Below are 14,812 nucleotides of genomic sequence, written 5' to 3' on the forward strand. Positions count from 1 at the left end.
TGGGACGAACAGATCGAACCTCTACCGGTGTACTATGCGAAAGAGCAATTATGTCGTTTGTTCCTATACGTATAGTCTTTATAACTCTTCATAGGTAGGACAGGAGGAGAGGGAAAAAGAACATAATAAGTGTGATGAGTAAGATAATGATGAAAGATGAATAAAAACACAGCTATATATGAAAGAGGCAAAGAAATGCAAGTAAATGAGCGAAAGGAAGGAGAAAAGGAGAGAGAGAGAGAGAGAGAGAGAGAGAGAGAGAGAGAGAGAGAGAGAGATGCAATGATGAAGCGAGTAGGGGAAAGGGGGAAGTTCCAAGTGACGTTAACCATCCTTGAAACGGACCCCTGAGCTTCGCATCCTCCTTAAAACACACACACACACACACACACACACCAGACTTGCCGTCGTGTGTGTGTGTGTGTGTGTGTGTGTGTGTGTTCTTTCGGTCGACTCTCCCTGTTCTACCAAAACGGATCCTACGGCGGAGGAAGACCCGAGAGGATTTTTCTCCCTGCCGGTCAGCGTTCCGGAGGCCATTCTGTTTTCAATCCCTGAGCTGACGTGGAAGCGGTTTTCTGCCACAAAACCGTAATTCTTTTTAATTTCGTAACTTCACAATCAACAATTATGAACCTCCTCGTAGTGTGGGCGATCTTCTTGGTGATGGGGAATCTGAGTGCCAGCAGCCTGCCGCTGGCCGGGGGAGCGGACTCCAAGGGGCTCCCAAAGGACGGGGCGGCCTCCGCAACCCTGGAGAAGGACGGTGTGGACCCTTGTCGAAAAGTTGACGAGGGGGTACTCAAACATTTACCCAGAGTGTCTGATCTAAAGAGCATGAAGACAAGTTTGGAAAGTGACACTAATGACACCATCAAGACTGTGGAAAGGAAAGTCTTTAATAATACAGATGAAACGGGGCATGTAACCGGAAACAAGACAGTCATTGAAAAGACTACAGAAACTGATGTAAAGCCCAACGGAAATGTATCAAAGACTACGGAAACACAGGTTGTTATTGATGAGGAAGGTAAAGAAAGTGGCGAAAAATCTGTCACAGAGAGCGAAACTCTGACGCGAACCACTCCACACAACGGGACCTCAACACAGACGGTGGACGTGAAAAAGGTCACTGACAAAGAGGGTAATGAAATAAACGAGGAAGTTGTTATTAAGAAGGAAGCAACAATACAGCCTCTTACCAATGCCACTGAAGAAAAGCCGAAGAAAATAATGGAGATTCTGCCCGGCAATAAAACGAATAAAATTTTAGTAACAGAGAAAGAAGAAAAACTGCCTTCACAAGAGACCATTAAGAACACATCTGTGGAGAGTAGGAATGTTACAGAAAAGCGCGATGGAACTCAGAAAGTAGAACGAACAGAGAAAATAGTGGAGATTCTGCCCGGCAATAAAACGAATGAAATTTTAGTAACAGAGAAAGAAGAAAAATTACCCTCACAGGAAACCATTAAGAACACATATGTGGAGAGTAGGAATGTTACAGGAAATGGCAATGGACCTCTGATAGTAGAACGAACAGAGAAAACAAAGGAGATTCTGCCAGCCAATGAAACGAATGAAATTTTAGTAACAAAGAAAGAAGAAAAACTACCTTCACATGAAACCATTAAGGAGACATCTGTGAAGAGTAGGAATGTTACAGAAAATGGCGATGGACCTCTGATAGAAGAACGAACAGAGATAACAAAGGAGATTCTGCCAGCCAATGAAACGAATGAAATTACAGTAACAGAGAAAGAAGAAAAACTACCTTCACATGAAACCATTAAGGAGACATCTGTGGTGAGTAGGAATGTTACAGAAAAGGGTGATGGAAATCTGAAAGCAGAACGAACAAAGAAAACAATGGAAATTCTGCCCGGCAATAAAACGAAGGAAGTTTTAGTAACAGAGAAAGAAGAAAAACTACCTTCACGGGAAACTGCTGTGACGCCGGCGAAGGCTGTTAAAAAGGTTGTACCCTTCATTAGGAGAAGGGAAATTTGTAGTTGTGACTCGTTTTGGACCCTTTCGGTGGTACCAGAAAAAGTAGTTCAAAGAATTGCTCCTGTTGTAAAGAAGGAAATGACAACAGAGTAGTGATAATGTGTAGCTGTTTCTCTTATCAATTTCGTTGAAAAAATCAAAATCAAAATAAATATTGAAGAAGTTGGGAGACCGTGAACCATTCAAGTATGTCACTTATGAACACGGTGATTGCGGCCCCGGTTTAGATTCGAAAGAGTTATGTTTCTTTTAAGAGTGTACACACACAATGCCGGTTTGTCTCCGGTCTTGAGTATTACAGCATTTAGTGGCGTCCTTAATTAACAGTTTACCACAGTTTACCTTCCGCAGGTTTCCCCAGTGAGCACTGAGGCCACGCGCAGCTATAGCGTAGACCCCAACTTTACCTCTTACCTATATAGTTACCGCAGCACCCAGATTCAAGGAGCCTCTATTTAAGGCAACATGTATAAAATTTCAGCCTGTCTCCATGCACGTATTATTCACGTGTATAATTCACTTTTAAGGGTAAAATTCCACTAAGATTATGTAAATCTAGTAAGAGTGTTTATCATTTATCATGATTAATAGACCGAAGACAGTCGAGCTACAAATCGTTCATAATGAAAGTCCATATTAATATAATCAATGTAGAAGATAGGAAATATCTGGTTTTACTTGATTTTCAGTGGCATAACAGGATGTTTCCTGGGAAAGTGTGTAATTGTTACAGGGCTGGGCAGGTACCGCTAATTTTAGTACCGGTGATATCGGCACTGAAGACGGCGGCACCGGTACCGGTACTGACAAGCCAGCGGCTGGCTACGGTGGACATGGGATGGGTAGGGAATGGGGGGGATGGGGGTTGAGGACACGCCCACCTCTCTCTCTCTCTCTCTCACACACACACACACACACACTCCATGGCGCAACTGGTAGAGCGCTGCGCTGCAAGACTTCACGGTCTGACAAGGCAGCGGTTCGAGCCCGCTCAGCCCGGATTCTTTCCGTTGACTTGGAGTGGTTACTGTCCCCCCTTGAGTGTGAGGTCCTGGCAGTACCCATAGATCGACGATAAAGAGCACTTTCTCATGTCGGGAGGGTACCTGCTGGCGATGACGAGTCCAACACGTGATCAGGCCGTGGTGGTGAATTTTACACACACACACACACACACACACACACACACACACACACACACACACACACACACACACACACACACACACACACACACAAACAGGTCATTGATTGAATAAGCATACATTTAACTATTTATTATCAAAGGGAAGGAATAACAAAGTATATATGTGTATTTTTTTACGTTATAATAAATGTTACTTGTACGATAGAAGCCCCGGGGTCGGCGGACACACGGGGCGAGGAAAGAATCACGTGGTGCTGCTGCAGGGGCGGACCTTAACCCTGTGGGGTGGCCTGGGGTGCTGTTTGCCCTGAGGGTCTGTCTGTCCTATGTATATCCAAGGACTTCTTTGTTCTAAGGACCTTTTTGTAAGTCTAATTCTAGCCAGAAATCACTATGACTTTCACTTTCATTTTCTTTTTCTCGGCGTCTAACAATAACAATAATAATAATAATAATAATAATAACAATAATAATAATAATAATAAACATGGTAATCGCAGAATGTTCATAAATATTAATAATTTTAACATTTTTTTCACTTATTTATTTAACTCTACTCACTTACTTCTTTCTTTAAATGTTTACTGGCAGGTTTTGTGTATATATGTGGTGAGAGAATTTTCTTTTATATATATATCCTTGTGTATGCTGCTGAATATTCTGATGAAACGAGGAATACTGATCTCACAAAGCTAGTGGTGGAACATGCTCCAAAAAATTCCATACTGGTGCAAACTGTTTCATACACGCACCCCTACGCCCTTTGTTACTTTGGTACTGTTTATTTATTTTTTTACAACAAAGGAGACAGCTCAAGGGCACACAAAAAAGGAAACAATAATAAAAAAGCCCGCTACTCGCTGCTCCTACAAAAAAGAATCAAAAGAGGTGGCCGAAAGAGAGGTCAGTTTCGGGAGGAGAGGTGTCCTGATTGGTTATATATAGTATTAAGTTAGTATTACCAATTAGTTACGTGGATGACATTTTTTACTGTTTGATCGTGTTTTACATGGTTAATTATATAGTTCGCTGAGGTTAGTCATGCATATTAAGTTGCTAAATGAAGTACTATGTGATTACGTTCCATTAAGTTAGCATGTTGTTACTCTAAGCTCCGTATGGCTGCTTGCTGAGTGAGGTTTGACTGTTGGCTTCTGGCTTCTGGATCCGCCCCTGCCGAAACACACACACATACATACATACACTCCACTGACGCTTCTCAATCAGGCAAGTGCGAGACCGCCGGAGTGGGTTTCTACGTCCCCATTTTAACTGAACGACACGAGCAGCGTGCGCGTGTACTGGGCAAGGTTGTGGTAAGGCTCCGACGACCAGCGGCAGCACCAGCAGCAAACGCAGCACGCAGCCTACACTCAGCGATCGGTGCTGACGTGCATTCTTTTTTTCCGACTTCACAGTAAAAAATATTCTACATGATCCCTAATGTGAAGTGTTGCTTATGATTACCTTGAACTTAAAGCTAATTATATTCATCTACACGAATACTAACAACTACATCGTTGGCTGCAAGGGAACATTGGATCAGATAGTAAGATAACTTATGCCTAAGTGATAGAAAAGGACAAAGTGCACACACACACACACACACACACACACACACACACACACACACACACACACTAATTGACGCCTTATATTCTCTGCCCCCTTGTCCTGCCGTCACGCTGGAGCTCACGAGGCCAGCGGGGGAGGAAGACGTCTCGGCCGCGGCGGAGAAGTGTTCCTCCCTCACTCCCGGGGCGGGTCGGAGGAGCTCTACCTTTGACTCCCCGGCAGGTGGACGCTCAAAGGGATACTAGGTGCTTGGCCACAAAGTATATTACATAATTATTACTATGAGCTTGCTAATACTTTAAAACCCTTACTGGACCTGTGGACTGTGTACAGACAACTACTCTGGGTGCAACATTTACAGACGTGAACGGACGAATGACTGATAAACGTGAAGCCGAGATGAGTTGTCCTCTAAACGGGGACTACTAATTAGAGGTCAATCTTGGAATAGAAATGAAAAATATGCCTCCCCTACAAACGTGAGCAGCTCCCTCGCTTACAACATTATCGCTGGGATGATGAACATTTTTGTGGTAGAAGTAGTGTGCACGCCCCACAGTAAAGGCAGCGGGGAGCCTTACGCTGAGACTGCTCTGCACGCTCGAGGAGGCCCCGCCCAGCAGCATCGTGACGTCTGCTGCTGTACCACCTCGCCCCTTAGCACACTACTCTGCCTAGCTTCCTTTTGTTTCATGTGATACCTAAGCCCCTCCCGCCCTCGCCGCGCCCCGCCCAACGCCCGGGGCGAGGCAGCGCTGCGTCGTTACACTGGGGTGTCGTCGCTGTTCTGGGTGTCTGGCGTCCGCTTGCCGCCCGTGCTGGAGCTGCGGCCGCCCGCGGGCATGTCCTGCGCATCGGGGTAGTCGTCCTTCCTCCTGGGGGTGAGGGGCAAGATGCAGTTACAGAGTTTCAGGACGGGGCGGCGTGTTGCTCATCCCCAGCGGTGAGGGAGCGAGGTGAGGGACAGTCTGCCCGGAGCGTCCCACAACACGCCAAGATTCTGAACAACTGACGCTCAACTCATTCTTGGATCAGTGACTTGTGACCGAGCAGCGCTAGCCTGGCTACCTCGCAAAAACGAGTAAAACCACTACTACTACTACTACTACTACTACTACTACTACAGTTCTACTACTACTACTACTGTTGGTGTTGTTACTGCTTGTTGCTGCTGCTGCTGATAATAATAATAATAATAATAATAATAATAATAATAATAATAATAATAATAATAATAATAATAATAATAATAATAAAATAATAATAATAATAATAATAACAGCAACAACAATAATCATACTCTTAAATACACTCTAAACCATGCTCATTCTAGTCACAAACGGATAACTTGACTAGGATCAGATCCATACAGGCTACAGTAAAAAAAAAAAAAAAAAAAAAATAATAATAATAATAATAATAATAATAATAATAATAATAATAATAATAATAATAATAAATAAAAAAATACAAAAAATAAATAAATAAAAAAAAGCTACATGATGTCTCCTCTCACACTACCTTCCCTGTAACCTCCGTGACCCCCCAGAGTTAGTTAGGTTTTTTTTTTTTTTTTTACAGCAAAGGAGACAGCACAAGGGCACCCAAAAAAAGGAAACAATAAAAAAAAAAGCCCACTACTCGCTGCTCCTGTATTAGTTAACTATTTACATCCGCGCCTGCACTCACCTGCCTCTGAGGAACTTGTTGATCTTCTTGCTGCCGTTGCGGACGAACTCAGGCTCGCGGTAGTCCTCCCTATCCTTGTTCCTGACGTATGAGGCGTAGCAGAGGAGGGCGATGAGGGTCGGGAGCAGCACCGCCAGCACCGTGCCCGCCGTGATGCCGCCCTGCATGGTGAGGTACTCGGCCTCGCCTGGGGAAGGGCGGCGCGTGAGGGAAGATATCGAAGGTGAGGGATGGAAGGGGACACGGAGGGAGGAATGGAGGGAGTGAAAATGGAAGGAGAGGAGAAGGGAAAGGAGTGTGTGTTTGAAAGGTGAAGAGGAAGGTGAGGGATGAAAGGGGACACGGTGGGAGGAATGAAGGGAGTGAAAAAATGGAAGTAGAAGAAGATACGGAATGAAGATGTAAATGAGAGAAGGGAAAGGAATGTGTGTTTGAAAGGTGAAGAGGAAGGTGAGGGATGAAAGGGGACACGGTGGGAGGAATGAAGGGAGTGAAAAATGGAAGTAGAAGAAGATACGGAAAGAAGATGCAAATGAGAGAAGGGAAAGGAATGTGTGTTTGAAAGGTGAAGAGGAAGGTGAGGGATGAAAGAGGGTACGGAAGGTTGAAAGCACACAAGAAACGAGGGAGAGAGAAAGAAGAAAATAGAAGATACCTTTGGAAAAATGAAGGAAGGAAGAGATGAGGTGTGGAAAAGAGAGGGAGGGGATACAGAAGGTTGGAAGCACACGAGAAGAAAGGAAGGGAAGAGAATGGAACGAAGGGAGGGAGAGAGAAAGAAGAAAATAGAAAATACCTTTGGAAAAATTAAGCAAGGAAAAGATGAGGCGTAGGAAAGAGGAGATGAGGATACAGAAGGTTGGAAGCACACGAGAAGAAAGGAAGAGGATGGGAGAAGAGGCAGAAAGGGTGAGAGAAGGATGAGGCTTAGGGAACAGAACAAGGAAGGCGAGGGATGAAAGAATTAAGGTATGGACGGGTGGAGGCACGAGAGAAGAGGAGAGGGAAAAAAGGGGTGCAAGGGGATATATGGAAAGAAGACATATATAAGAGAAGGATGGAAAGGAGTGTTTGTTCGGAAGGTAGAGGAGATGAAGGAAAGAAAGAGAGGAAGAGGAGGGATGAAAGGGGAGAGGGAAAAAGGGATGCAAGGGGATATGGAAAGAAGACACATATATGAGAAGGAGGGAAAGGAGTGTTTGTTCGGAAGGTAAAGGAGATGAAGGAAAGAAAGAGAGGAAGAGGAGTGATGAAAGGGGAGAGGGAAGATTGGAACCACGATAGAAGAGAGAGGGAGAGAAAGGAGTAGAAGATACGGCGAGAAAAACTAATGAAGAAAGGAAGATGAGAAAGAAAGAAAGAAAGAAAGAGAGGAAGGTGAGGGATGGTAGGGATACGAAAGGACGGAAGCACAAGAGAAGGGAGAGAGGGAGAGGGAGAAAGAAGGGAGTGTAAAAGATACCGTGAGAAAGATTAAGGAAGGAAGGAAAGAAGATAGTTGGTTTGGTAGGAAAATGGGGCGTATAGGTAAATGATAGAGGATATAGATGCCCAAGAGAAGAGAGGAAGAGATAGAAGGGAGTAGAAGATAGGAAGGGAAGATTCACAAAACAAGACGAAGAGTAGAGAGTATTGGAGAGAGGAATGACGTGCAGAAAACTGAGAAAGATGAGGAATGAAAGAGGATATAGATACCCAAGAGAAGAGAGGAAGAGAGATAGAAGGGAGTAGAAGATAGGAAGGGAAGATTCACATAATAGGACGAAGAGTAAAGAGTATTCGAGAGAGGAATGACGTACAGGAAAGGGAGAAAGGGGAGGGATGAAAGGGGATATAGATGCCCAAGAGAAGAGAGGAAGAAATAGAAGGAAGTAGAAGATAGGAAGGGAAGATTCACATATATAGGACGAACAGTAGATAGTATTCGAGAAGGGAATGACGAGCAGGGAAGCGAGAAAGATGAGGGATGAAAAGGGATATAGGTGCCCAAGAGAAGAGAGGAAGAAATAGAAGGAAGTAGAAGATAGGAAGCGAAAGAGTCTTGTAAAACCGCCCACTTTCTCTCCTAACATCAGCTATATCTAAAGGTCAAAGAGGGGGTCAGTCGGGTTCTAATGAGTGTTTCTTCAGGTTCATGGTACAGAAGAAGGGTCAAACTACCACCAGGGTCATAAAACTACTCCTGGAAATGCCCACAACTCCCACGAAAGCCTTGTCAAATATGTGTGTACTTGGGTTCATGGTACAGAAGAAGGGTCAAACTACCACCAGGGTCATAAAACTACTCCTGGAAATGCCCACAACTCCCATGAAAGCCTTGTCAATTAGGTGTTCTTGGCCAACGAAATGTCTTATAATACTACCATCATCTCTATAGCCACCCTTTACGAACACCCATAGCTAACTAAACACGTGTCAGCCTCCTTTTCAGTCCCTCACACCAGTCACTCATCTTGCAACATCATATTCTCAGGCTTTTCAGGGCTGACACACCCACATTTGGTAAGGCTTTCGTGGAGGTTATGTGGGTACTTCCATGGGTAGTTTTATGAGCCTAGTGATAGTTTGACAAGGCTTCTGTACCGTGAGCGTGAGAAAAAGCTTATAACAACCCAATTAATCTCCTCAGTGGCCTTTGAAAATGTTTGTTGTGAGAACTGAAAACGTTTGAGACTACTGAGCTTACATCACATCACATTCCTACCAAGCTAACCTCTACCAAGCTACCTCTACCAAGCTCGTTTCTCGGCCCTAATGACACCCGTCCGCCAACCTGTCTACCCACTCCCTTCCCTCTCTTCCTCACGCACTCAACCCAGCACCTCTCCACATGGAAGAGGAGCAGGGAAGGGGAGAGGGATGAGAGGAGCTGGGAAGAAGGGGATAGGGGTGAGGAGAGGGGAAAAGTGGGAGGGGGGGAAGGGAAAAATAGTGGAAAAGGGGAGAAAAAGATGATATAAAAATCCGATTCACACAGTTTCCCTTGGTGTACTATTCTAGGTTCTCGGGACACGGGGGAGGTAAGGGAGGGGAGAAGCACAAGAAAAGGGACATTTAAGCGGAAAAGGGAAAATGGACAGTATCAAACTCCACTCACATGCACATTTTTCAGGGCATGGGAGGATTTTAGAGAGGGTAAGGATTAGGAGAAGGGCATGGGAAAAGAAGGGAAGGGAAGGGATGGGATGGGATGGGAAGGGATGGGAAGGGAAAGGAAGGGAACGTAAGGTAAGGTAAGGTAAGGTAGGGTAAGATAAGGGAAGGGAAGGGAAGAAAAGGGAGGGGAAGGGAAGGGAAGGGAAGGGAAGGGATGGGATGGGATGGGAAGGGGTGGGAAGAAAAGGGAAGATTAGGACAGGGAAGGGAAGGGATGGGAAGGTAAGATAAGGGAAGGGAAGGAAAGAGGAGGGAGGGGAAGGGAAGGAAGGGGTGGGAAGAGAAGGGAAGATTAGGACAGGAAAGGGGAGGAATGGGAAGGTAAGGTAAGGGAAGGGAAGAGAAAGGAAGGGAAAGTAGGCAAAGGGAAGGGAAGGGAAGGGTAGTGTGGGGTAGGAGGGAAGGGAAGGGAAGTGTAGGGTAGGAGGGAAGGGAAGGGAAGGGAAGGGTAGTGTGGGGTAGGAGGGAAGGGAAGGGAAGGGAAGGGTAGTGTGGGGTAGGAGGGAAGGGAAGGGAAGGGAAGGGAAGTGTGGGGTAGGAGGGAAGGGAAGGGAAGGGAAGGGAAGGGAAGGGAAGTATGGGGTAGGAGGGAAGGGAAGGGCAGTGTGGGGTAGGAGGGAAGGGAAGGGAAGGGACGGGAAGGGAAGGGAAGGAAGGTAGGGAGGGAAGGAAGGAAGGGTGGTGTGGGGTGGGAGGGAAGGGAAGGGAAGGGAAGGGAAGGGTGGGGTAGGAGGGAAGGGAAGGAAGGAAGGGAAGGGGTAGGAGGGGAAGGAAGGAGGGAGGGAAGGGAAGGGAAGGGAAGGGAAGGGAAGTGTGGGGTAGGAGGGAAGGGAAGGGCAGTGTGGGGTAGGAGGGAAGGGAAGGGAAGTGTGGGGTAGGAGGGAAGGGAAGGGTAGTGTGGGGTAGGAGGGAAGGGAAGGGAAGGGAAGGGTAGTGTGGGGTAGGAGGGAAGGGAAGGGAAGGGAAGGGTAGTGTGGGGTAGGAGGGAAGGGAAGGGTAGTGTGGGGTAGGAGGGGAGCGCGCAGTATGAAGGTAAAAAGCAGACGGCAAGGCATCAGGGGAGGTCATCAGGTGCACGTGTGAAGGTCCTTGAGGCCACGCCCACAAAAAGACGTGTTGCTTGTGTTGCCATCTTTATTGCTTCATCTCATTGTGTTAACGCTGCTCGCTCGGGGCTCAGCGCGGCACGGGAAGCTTTTCATTTATATTTTTAGTAATGGCAATGGTAAGATAACTACGACTAAAACATGGTAGAAAAAGATGTAAGACTAGAATTTAACACACACACACACACACACACACACACACACACACACACACACACACACACACACATGATAGCGAAACAAGAATTCAATCGTTTCTGAACTTATAAAATAAAGTACAAAAGATTGCAGACTACCTTAAATTAACTGAAATAAGTAAGTAAAGACACGCTGGAGCAAGAGTCGCCCAGTGTGCCTCATGCAAACAAGAATATCATAAAAAGAATCAAAACTAACATATGAACTTTTTTTACTCTGGCAGCATTCATCTCTTGTCGTCAGGCTAATGCTAAATGTTGTGACAGTTTAGGTTAGTCAGGAATTACACGACGAGCAAATGTAATATCTTCACAGTCTGCATTTCTGTTTTTTCTCTCCTTCCTTTCTCTACTTTCCCTTTTTCATCAGTATCTATCCCTTTCATTCGCATTGTTTGCTTTCATCGTACTTAATACTTTTCTTCGTTGTATATTTTTGTATGGAATCGTTATTTTTCTCCATTTTTCCTTTGCTTCTCGTGTCTCCGTTTCTCCGTGGTGAGGAGTGGGTCTGCTTCGTAATGGTGTACAGGTCTGTAGCGTAGTCTGTTTGTTGTTCTGTTACCGGCATGGTGCGTAGGAGTCAATAGGGTGGAGCGGGAGGGAGGGAGGGAGGGAGGGAGGGGGGGCAACCGTGATGAACTCTGTGGTCATAAGAGGGGTGAGGGGGGGGGGGACGTAGGGGGATATGGTGCGGGAGGGAGGGAGGTGCGGGGGTATGGGAGTAATTCACTTGATGGGTGGCGTGGGGTCACAGGATGGGTGTCAAGGAGGGTCACGGGGTAGGTGTCTGGGAGGGTCGCTGGGTGGGTGTCAGGGAGGGTCACAGGGTGGGTGTCAGGGATGGTCACAGGGTGGGTGTCAGGGAGGGTCACAGGGTAGGTGTCAGGAGGGTCACAGGGTGGGTGTCAGGGAGGGTCACAGGGTGGGTGTCAGGGAGGGTCTCAGGGTGGGTGTCAGGGAGGGTCACGGGGTAGGTGTCAGGGAGGGTCACGGGGTGGGTGTCAGGGAGGGTCATGGGTGGGGTGTCAGGGAGGGCTGCAGGGTGGGTGTCAGGGTGGGTCGCCGGGTGGGTGTCAGGGAGGGTCACAGGGTGGGTGTCAGGAGGGTCACAGGGTGGGTGTCAGGAGGGTCGCAGGGTGGGTGTCAGGGAGGTCACAGGTGGGTGTCAGGGAGGGTCGCAGGTGGGTGTCTGGGAGGGACACAGGGTGGGTGTCAGGGAGGGTCACAGCCTCACAGGGTGGGTGTCAGGGAGGGTCGCAGGGTGGGTGTCAGGGAGGGTCACGGGGTGGGTGTCAGGGAGGGTCACAGGGTGGGTGTCAGGGAGGGTCAGAGGGTGGGTGTCAGGGAGGGTCGGGGTGGGTGTCAGGGAAGGGTCACAGGGTGGGTGTCAGGGGAGGTCACAGGGTGGGTGTCAGGGAGGGTCACAGGTGGGTGTCAGGGAGGGTCGCAGGGTGGGTGTCAGGGAGGGTCACAGGGTGGGTGTCAGGGAGGGTCTCAGGGTGGGAGTCAGGGAGGGTCGCAGGTGGGTGTCAGGGAGGGTCACAGGTGGGTGTCAGGGAGGGTCGCAGGGTGGGTTTCAGGGAGGTCAGGGTGGGTGTCAGGGAGGGTCACAGGGTGGGTGTTGGGGAGGGTCAGAGGGTGGGTGTCAGGGAGGGTCGCAGGGTGGGTGTCAGGGAGGGTAGCAGGGTGGGTGTCAGGGAGGGTCGCAGGGAGGGTGTCAGGGAGGGTCTAAGGGTTGGGGTCAGGGAGGGTCTGAGGGTTGGTGTCAGGGAGGGTCGCAAGGTGGGTTTCAGGGAGGGTCACAGGGTGGGTGTCAGGGAGGGTCGCAGGGTGGGCGTCAGGGTGGGTGTCAGGGAGGGTCGCAGGGTGGGTGTCAGGGAGGGTCGCAGGGTGGGTGTCAGGGAGGGTCGCAGGGTGGGTGTTGGGGAGGGTCGCAGGGTGGGCGTCAGGGTGGGTGTCAGGGAGGGTCGTAGGGTGGGCGTCAGGCCTACACGTTGGACTCTCGGTGCGGCTCGTCGTCCAGATCCCACAACACGTTCGGGAACACGACGGGCTTGTCGTCGAGGGGCTCGTGGGTGTCGTAGTCGCCGTCGAAATTCTTTGGAATCCTCATCGGGCGGCAGCCGATAGCGTCGACTGCGGGGGCGTGGCCGGGGTACGTGTAGCTGTCCGAGTCGTCGCTGAGGGATCGGCTGGAGACGGAGAGCGTCTCCGGCAGGTCTGAGGAGCTGTCGTAGGCCCGGCCCAGCGGCGCCTCGCTCATCAGGCGCTGCGGCGGAGGCGAGTCCTTGAACACTTCCTTGTGCATGACCGGCGAGTAGTCGTCGTCCACGTTCTTGACGGGGCCCATGGGGCGGGAGATGGAGGGCCGCTTGGTCTTGGGGCGCATCCGGGCGGGCAGGGCGTCGCGGAGGTTGAAGGAGCCTATGTGTTCGCGGTCTTTGTTGCGCTGGTAGGAGGCGTAGCAGAGCAGTGCGATGAGCACCGGCACCAGCACGGCCAACACCGTGCCCGCCGTGATGCCGCCCTGCATCGTCAGGTACTGCGCCTCAGCTGTCGGGGCCAGAATCCGTGAGTCCATCGCCGACACGTCCAGCCGTCCGTCCGCGCCTGCCCCGCCCCGCCGGTCCCCGAGGGAGGGGGAGGCGCGCCCTGAGCTCCACGATAACTGACGCACAAACAAGCGTTGCGCGGCACGCAATGACGCGGGAGTGAATCAGAGAGTGGCACCGCGGGTGTCATGAGGCGACATGAAGGGGGAGGGAGGGGGAGGGGGGGAGGGACAGGTGCGGACGACTATCAGAATAACAATTTTTCCATTCACAATGCAACCAGGTGAAGCCATCCTCGCTACTTACTGTCCTACACACCCGGAACACTACTACAACCTTAACCACCCCAGCGGCTAAACAAACACAAGTAGGTACACATCTACACCCCAACTAAACCAAATCTCTACCCCACCTGACACACACACTTCACCCAACCTTCCCAGCCTAACCCAACCCAACCTACCCCACCTGACACACACACTTCACCCAACCTTCCCAGCCTAACCCAACCCAATCTACCCCACCTGTCACACACACTTCACCCAACCTTCCCTACCCTAACCCAACCCAACCTACCCCACCTGTCACACACACTTCACCCAACCTTCCCTACCCTAACCCAACCCAACCTACCCCACCTGACACACACACTTCACCCAACCTTCCCTACCCTAACCCAACCCAACCTACCCCACCTGACACACACACTTCACCCAACCTTCCCAGCCTAACCTAACCTAACCTACCCCACCTGACACACACACTCTACCCCACCTTCCCAACCTAACCTAACCTAACCTGCCCCAACTGACACACTCTACCCCACCTTCCTAACCTAACCTAACCTGCATCGGGAGTGAACTGAACGTATCCATGAGTGCTTTAATCCTTCCCTGCAAGCCACTCCTATGGCAAACGGATTAATTAAATCACTGAAAGCAGGCAGCCTGGTAATGAGCTAACAGGCTTTCTGGTGCCTGCTAGTCCATGTTTCCATGTTTTACCCCAACTGACACACTCTACCCCACCTTCCTAACCTAACCTAACCTACCCCAACTGACACACACTTCACCCCACCTTCCCTAACCCAACCTACCTCACCCGACACACTTAAACTCAGCTTCCCTAACCCAACCTAATCCACCTGACACACTTCACTCCACTTCCCCCAACCAAACCCAACCTACTCCACCTTCCCTAACTTAACCTAACCCACCCCACCTGACACTTCACTCCACTTTCCCTAACCTAACCCAACCTACTCCACCTTCCTTAACTTAACCCAACCCACCCCACCTGACACACCTCACTCCACTTTCCTTAACCCAACCTAACCCACCCCAGTCAAACCCGAACACAAGAGGACGCGCTGTACTT

At 49.2% G+C, this 14,812-nt stretch overlaps 1 protein-coding gene and 3 long non-coding RNA genes across 9 annotated transcripts in view; 2 read left to right on the top strand and 2 right to left on the bottom strand.

The window, feature by feature from the left end:
- Nucleotides 1-3,272: 3,272 nt before the first annotated feature.
- LOC127007698 (protein mesh-like) overlaps nt 3,273-14,812 on the bottom strand; it is a 48,955-nt gene continuing 37,415 nt past the window's right edge. The window contains exons 22-23 of one of the 2 annotated variants that reach the window (XM_050878933.1): nt 6,422-6,608; nt 3,273-5,607 (exon numbers count right to left, since the gene is read on the bottom strand). In XM_050878933.1, the coding sequence (XP_050734890.1) occupies nt 5,496-5,607; nt 6,422-6,608 (299 nt within the window). In that variant the 3' untranslated portion in view covers nt 3,273-5,495. Of the gene's footprint in view, nt 5,608-6,421; nt 6,609-12,751; nt 13,437-14,812 lie in introns of those variants that run through there. The other variant, XM_050878932.1, reaches the window with a different exon arrangement.
- On the top strand, nt 6,745-7,778 carry LOC127007701 (uncharacterized). Its single transcript, XR_007760401.1, has 4 exons — nt 6,745-6,859; nt 6,987-7,138; nt 7,280-7,503; nt 7,632-7,778. It is a non-coding gene; the product is annotated as an uncharacterized LOC127007701 (long non-coding RNA).
- On the top strand, nt 10,602-12,860 carry LOC127007699 (uncharacterized). Of its 4 annotated transcripts, none has more exons than XR_007760396.1 (5): nt 10,602-11,762; nt 11,858-11,900; nt 12,120-12,216; nt 12,311-12,405; nt 12,725-12,860. It is a non-coding gene; the product is annotated as an uncharacterized LOC127007699 (long non-coding RNA). The 4 variants fall into 4 exon arrangements; XR_007760397.1 differs by having other exon boundaries at nt 10,606-11,714; XR_007760395.1 differs by lacking the exon at nt 10,602-11,762 and having other exon boundaries at nt 11,798-11,900.
- Nucleotides 13,445-14,808, bottom strand: LOC127007700 (uncharacterized). Of its 2 annotated transcripts, none has more exons than XR_007760400.1 (3): nt 14,178-14,808; nt 13,983-14,121; nt 13,445-13,870 (listed from the first exon to the last, which is right to left on the bottom strand). It is a non-coding gene; the product is annotated as an uncharacterized LOC127007700 (long non-coding RNA). The 2 variants fall into 2 exon arrangements; XR_007760399.1 differs by having other exon boundaries at nt 13,983-14,039; nt 14,154-14,808.

Source organism: Eriocheir sinensis, chromosome 36 (genome assembly GCF_024679095.1).
Source record: "Eriocheir sinensis breed Jianghai 21 chromosome 36, ASM2467909v1, whole genome shotgun sequence".
NCBI classification, from domain to species: Eukaryota; Metazoa; Arthropoda; class Malacostraca; order Decapoda; family Varunidae; genus Eriocheir; species Eriocheir sinensis.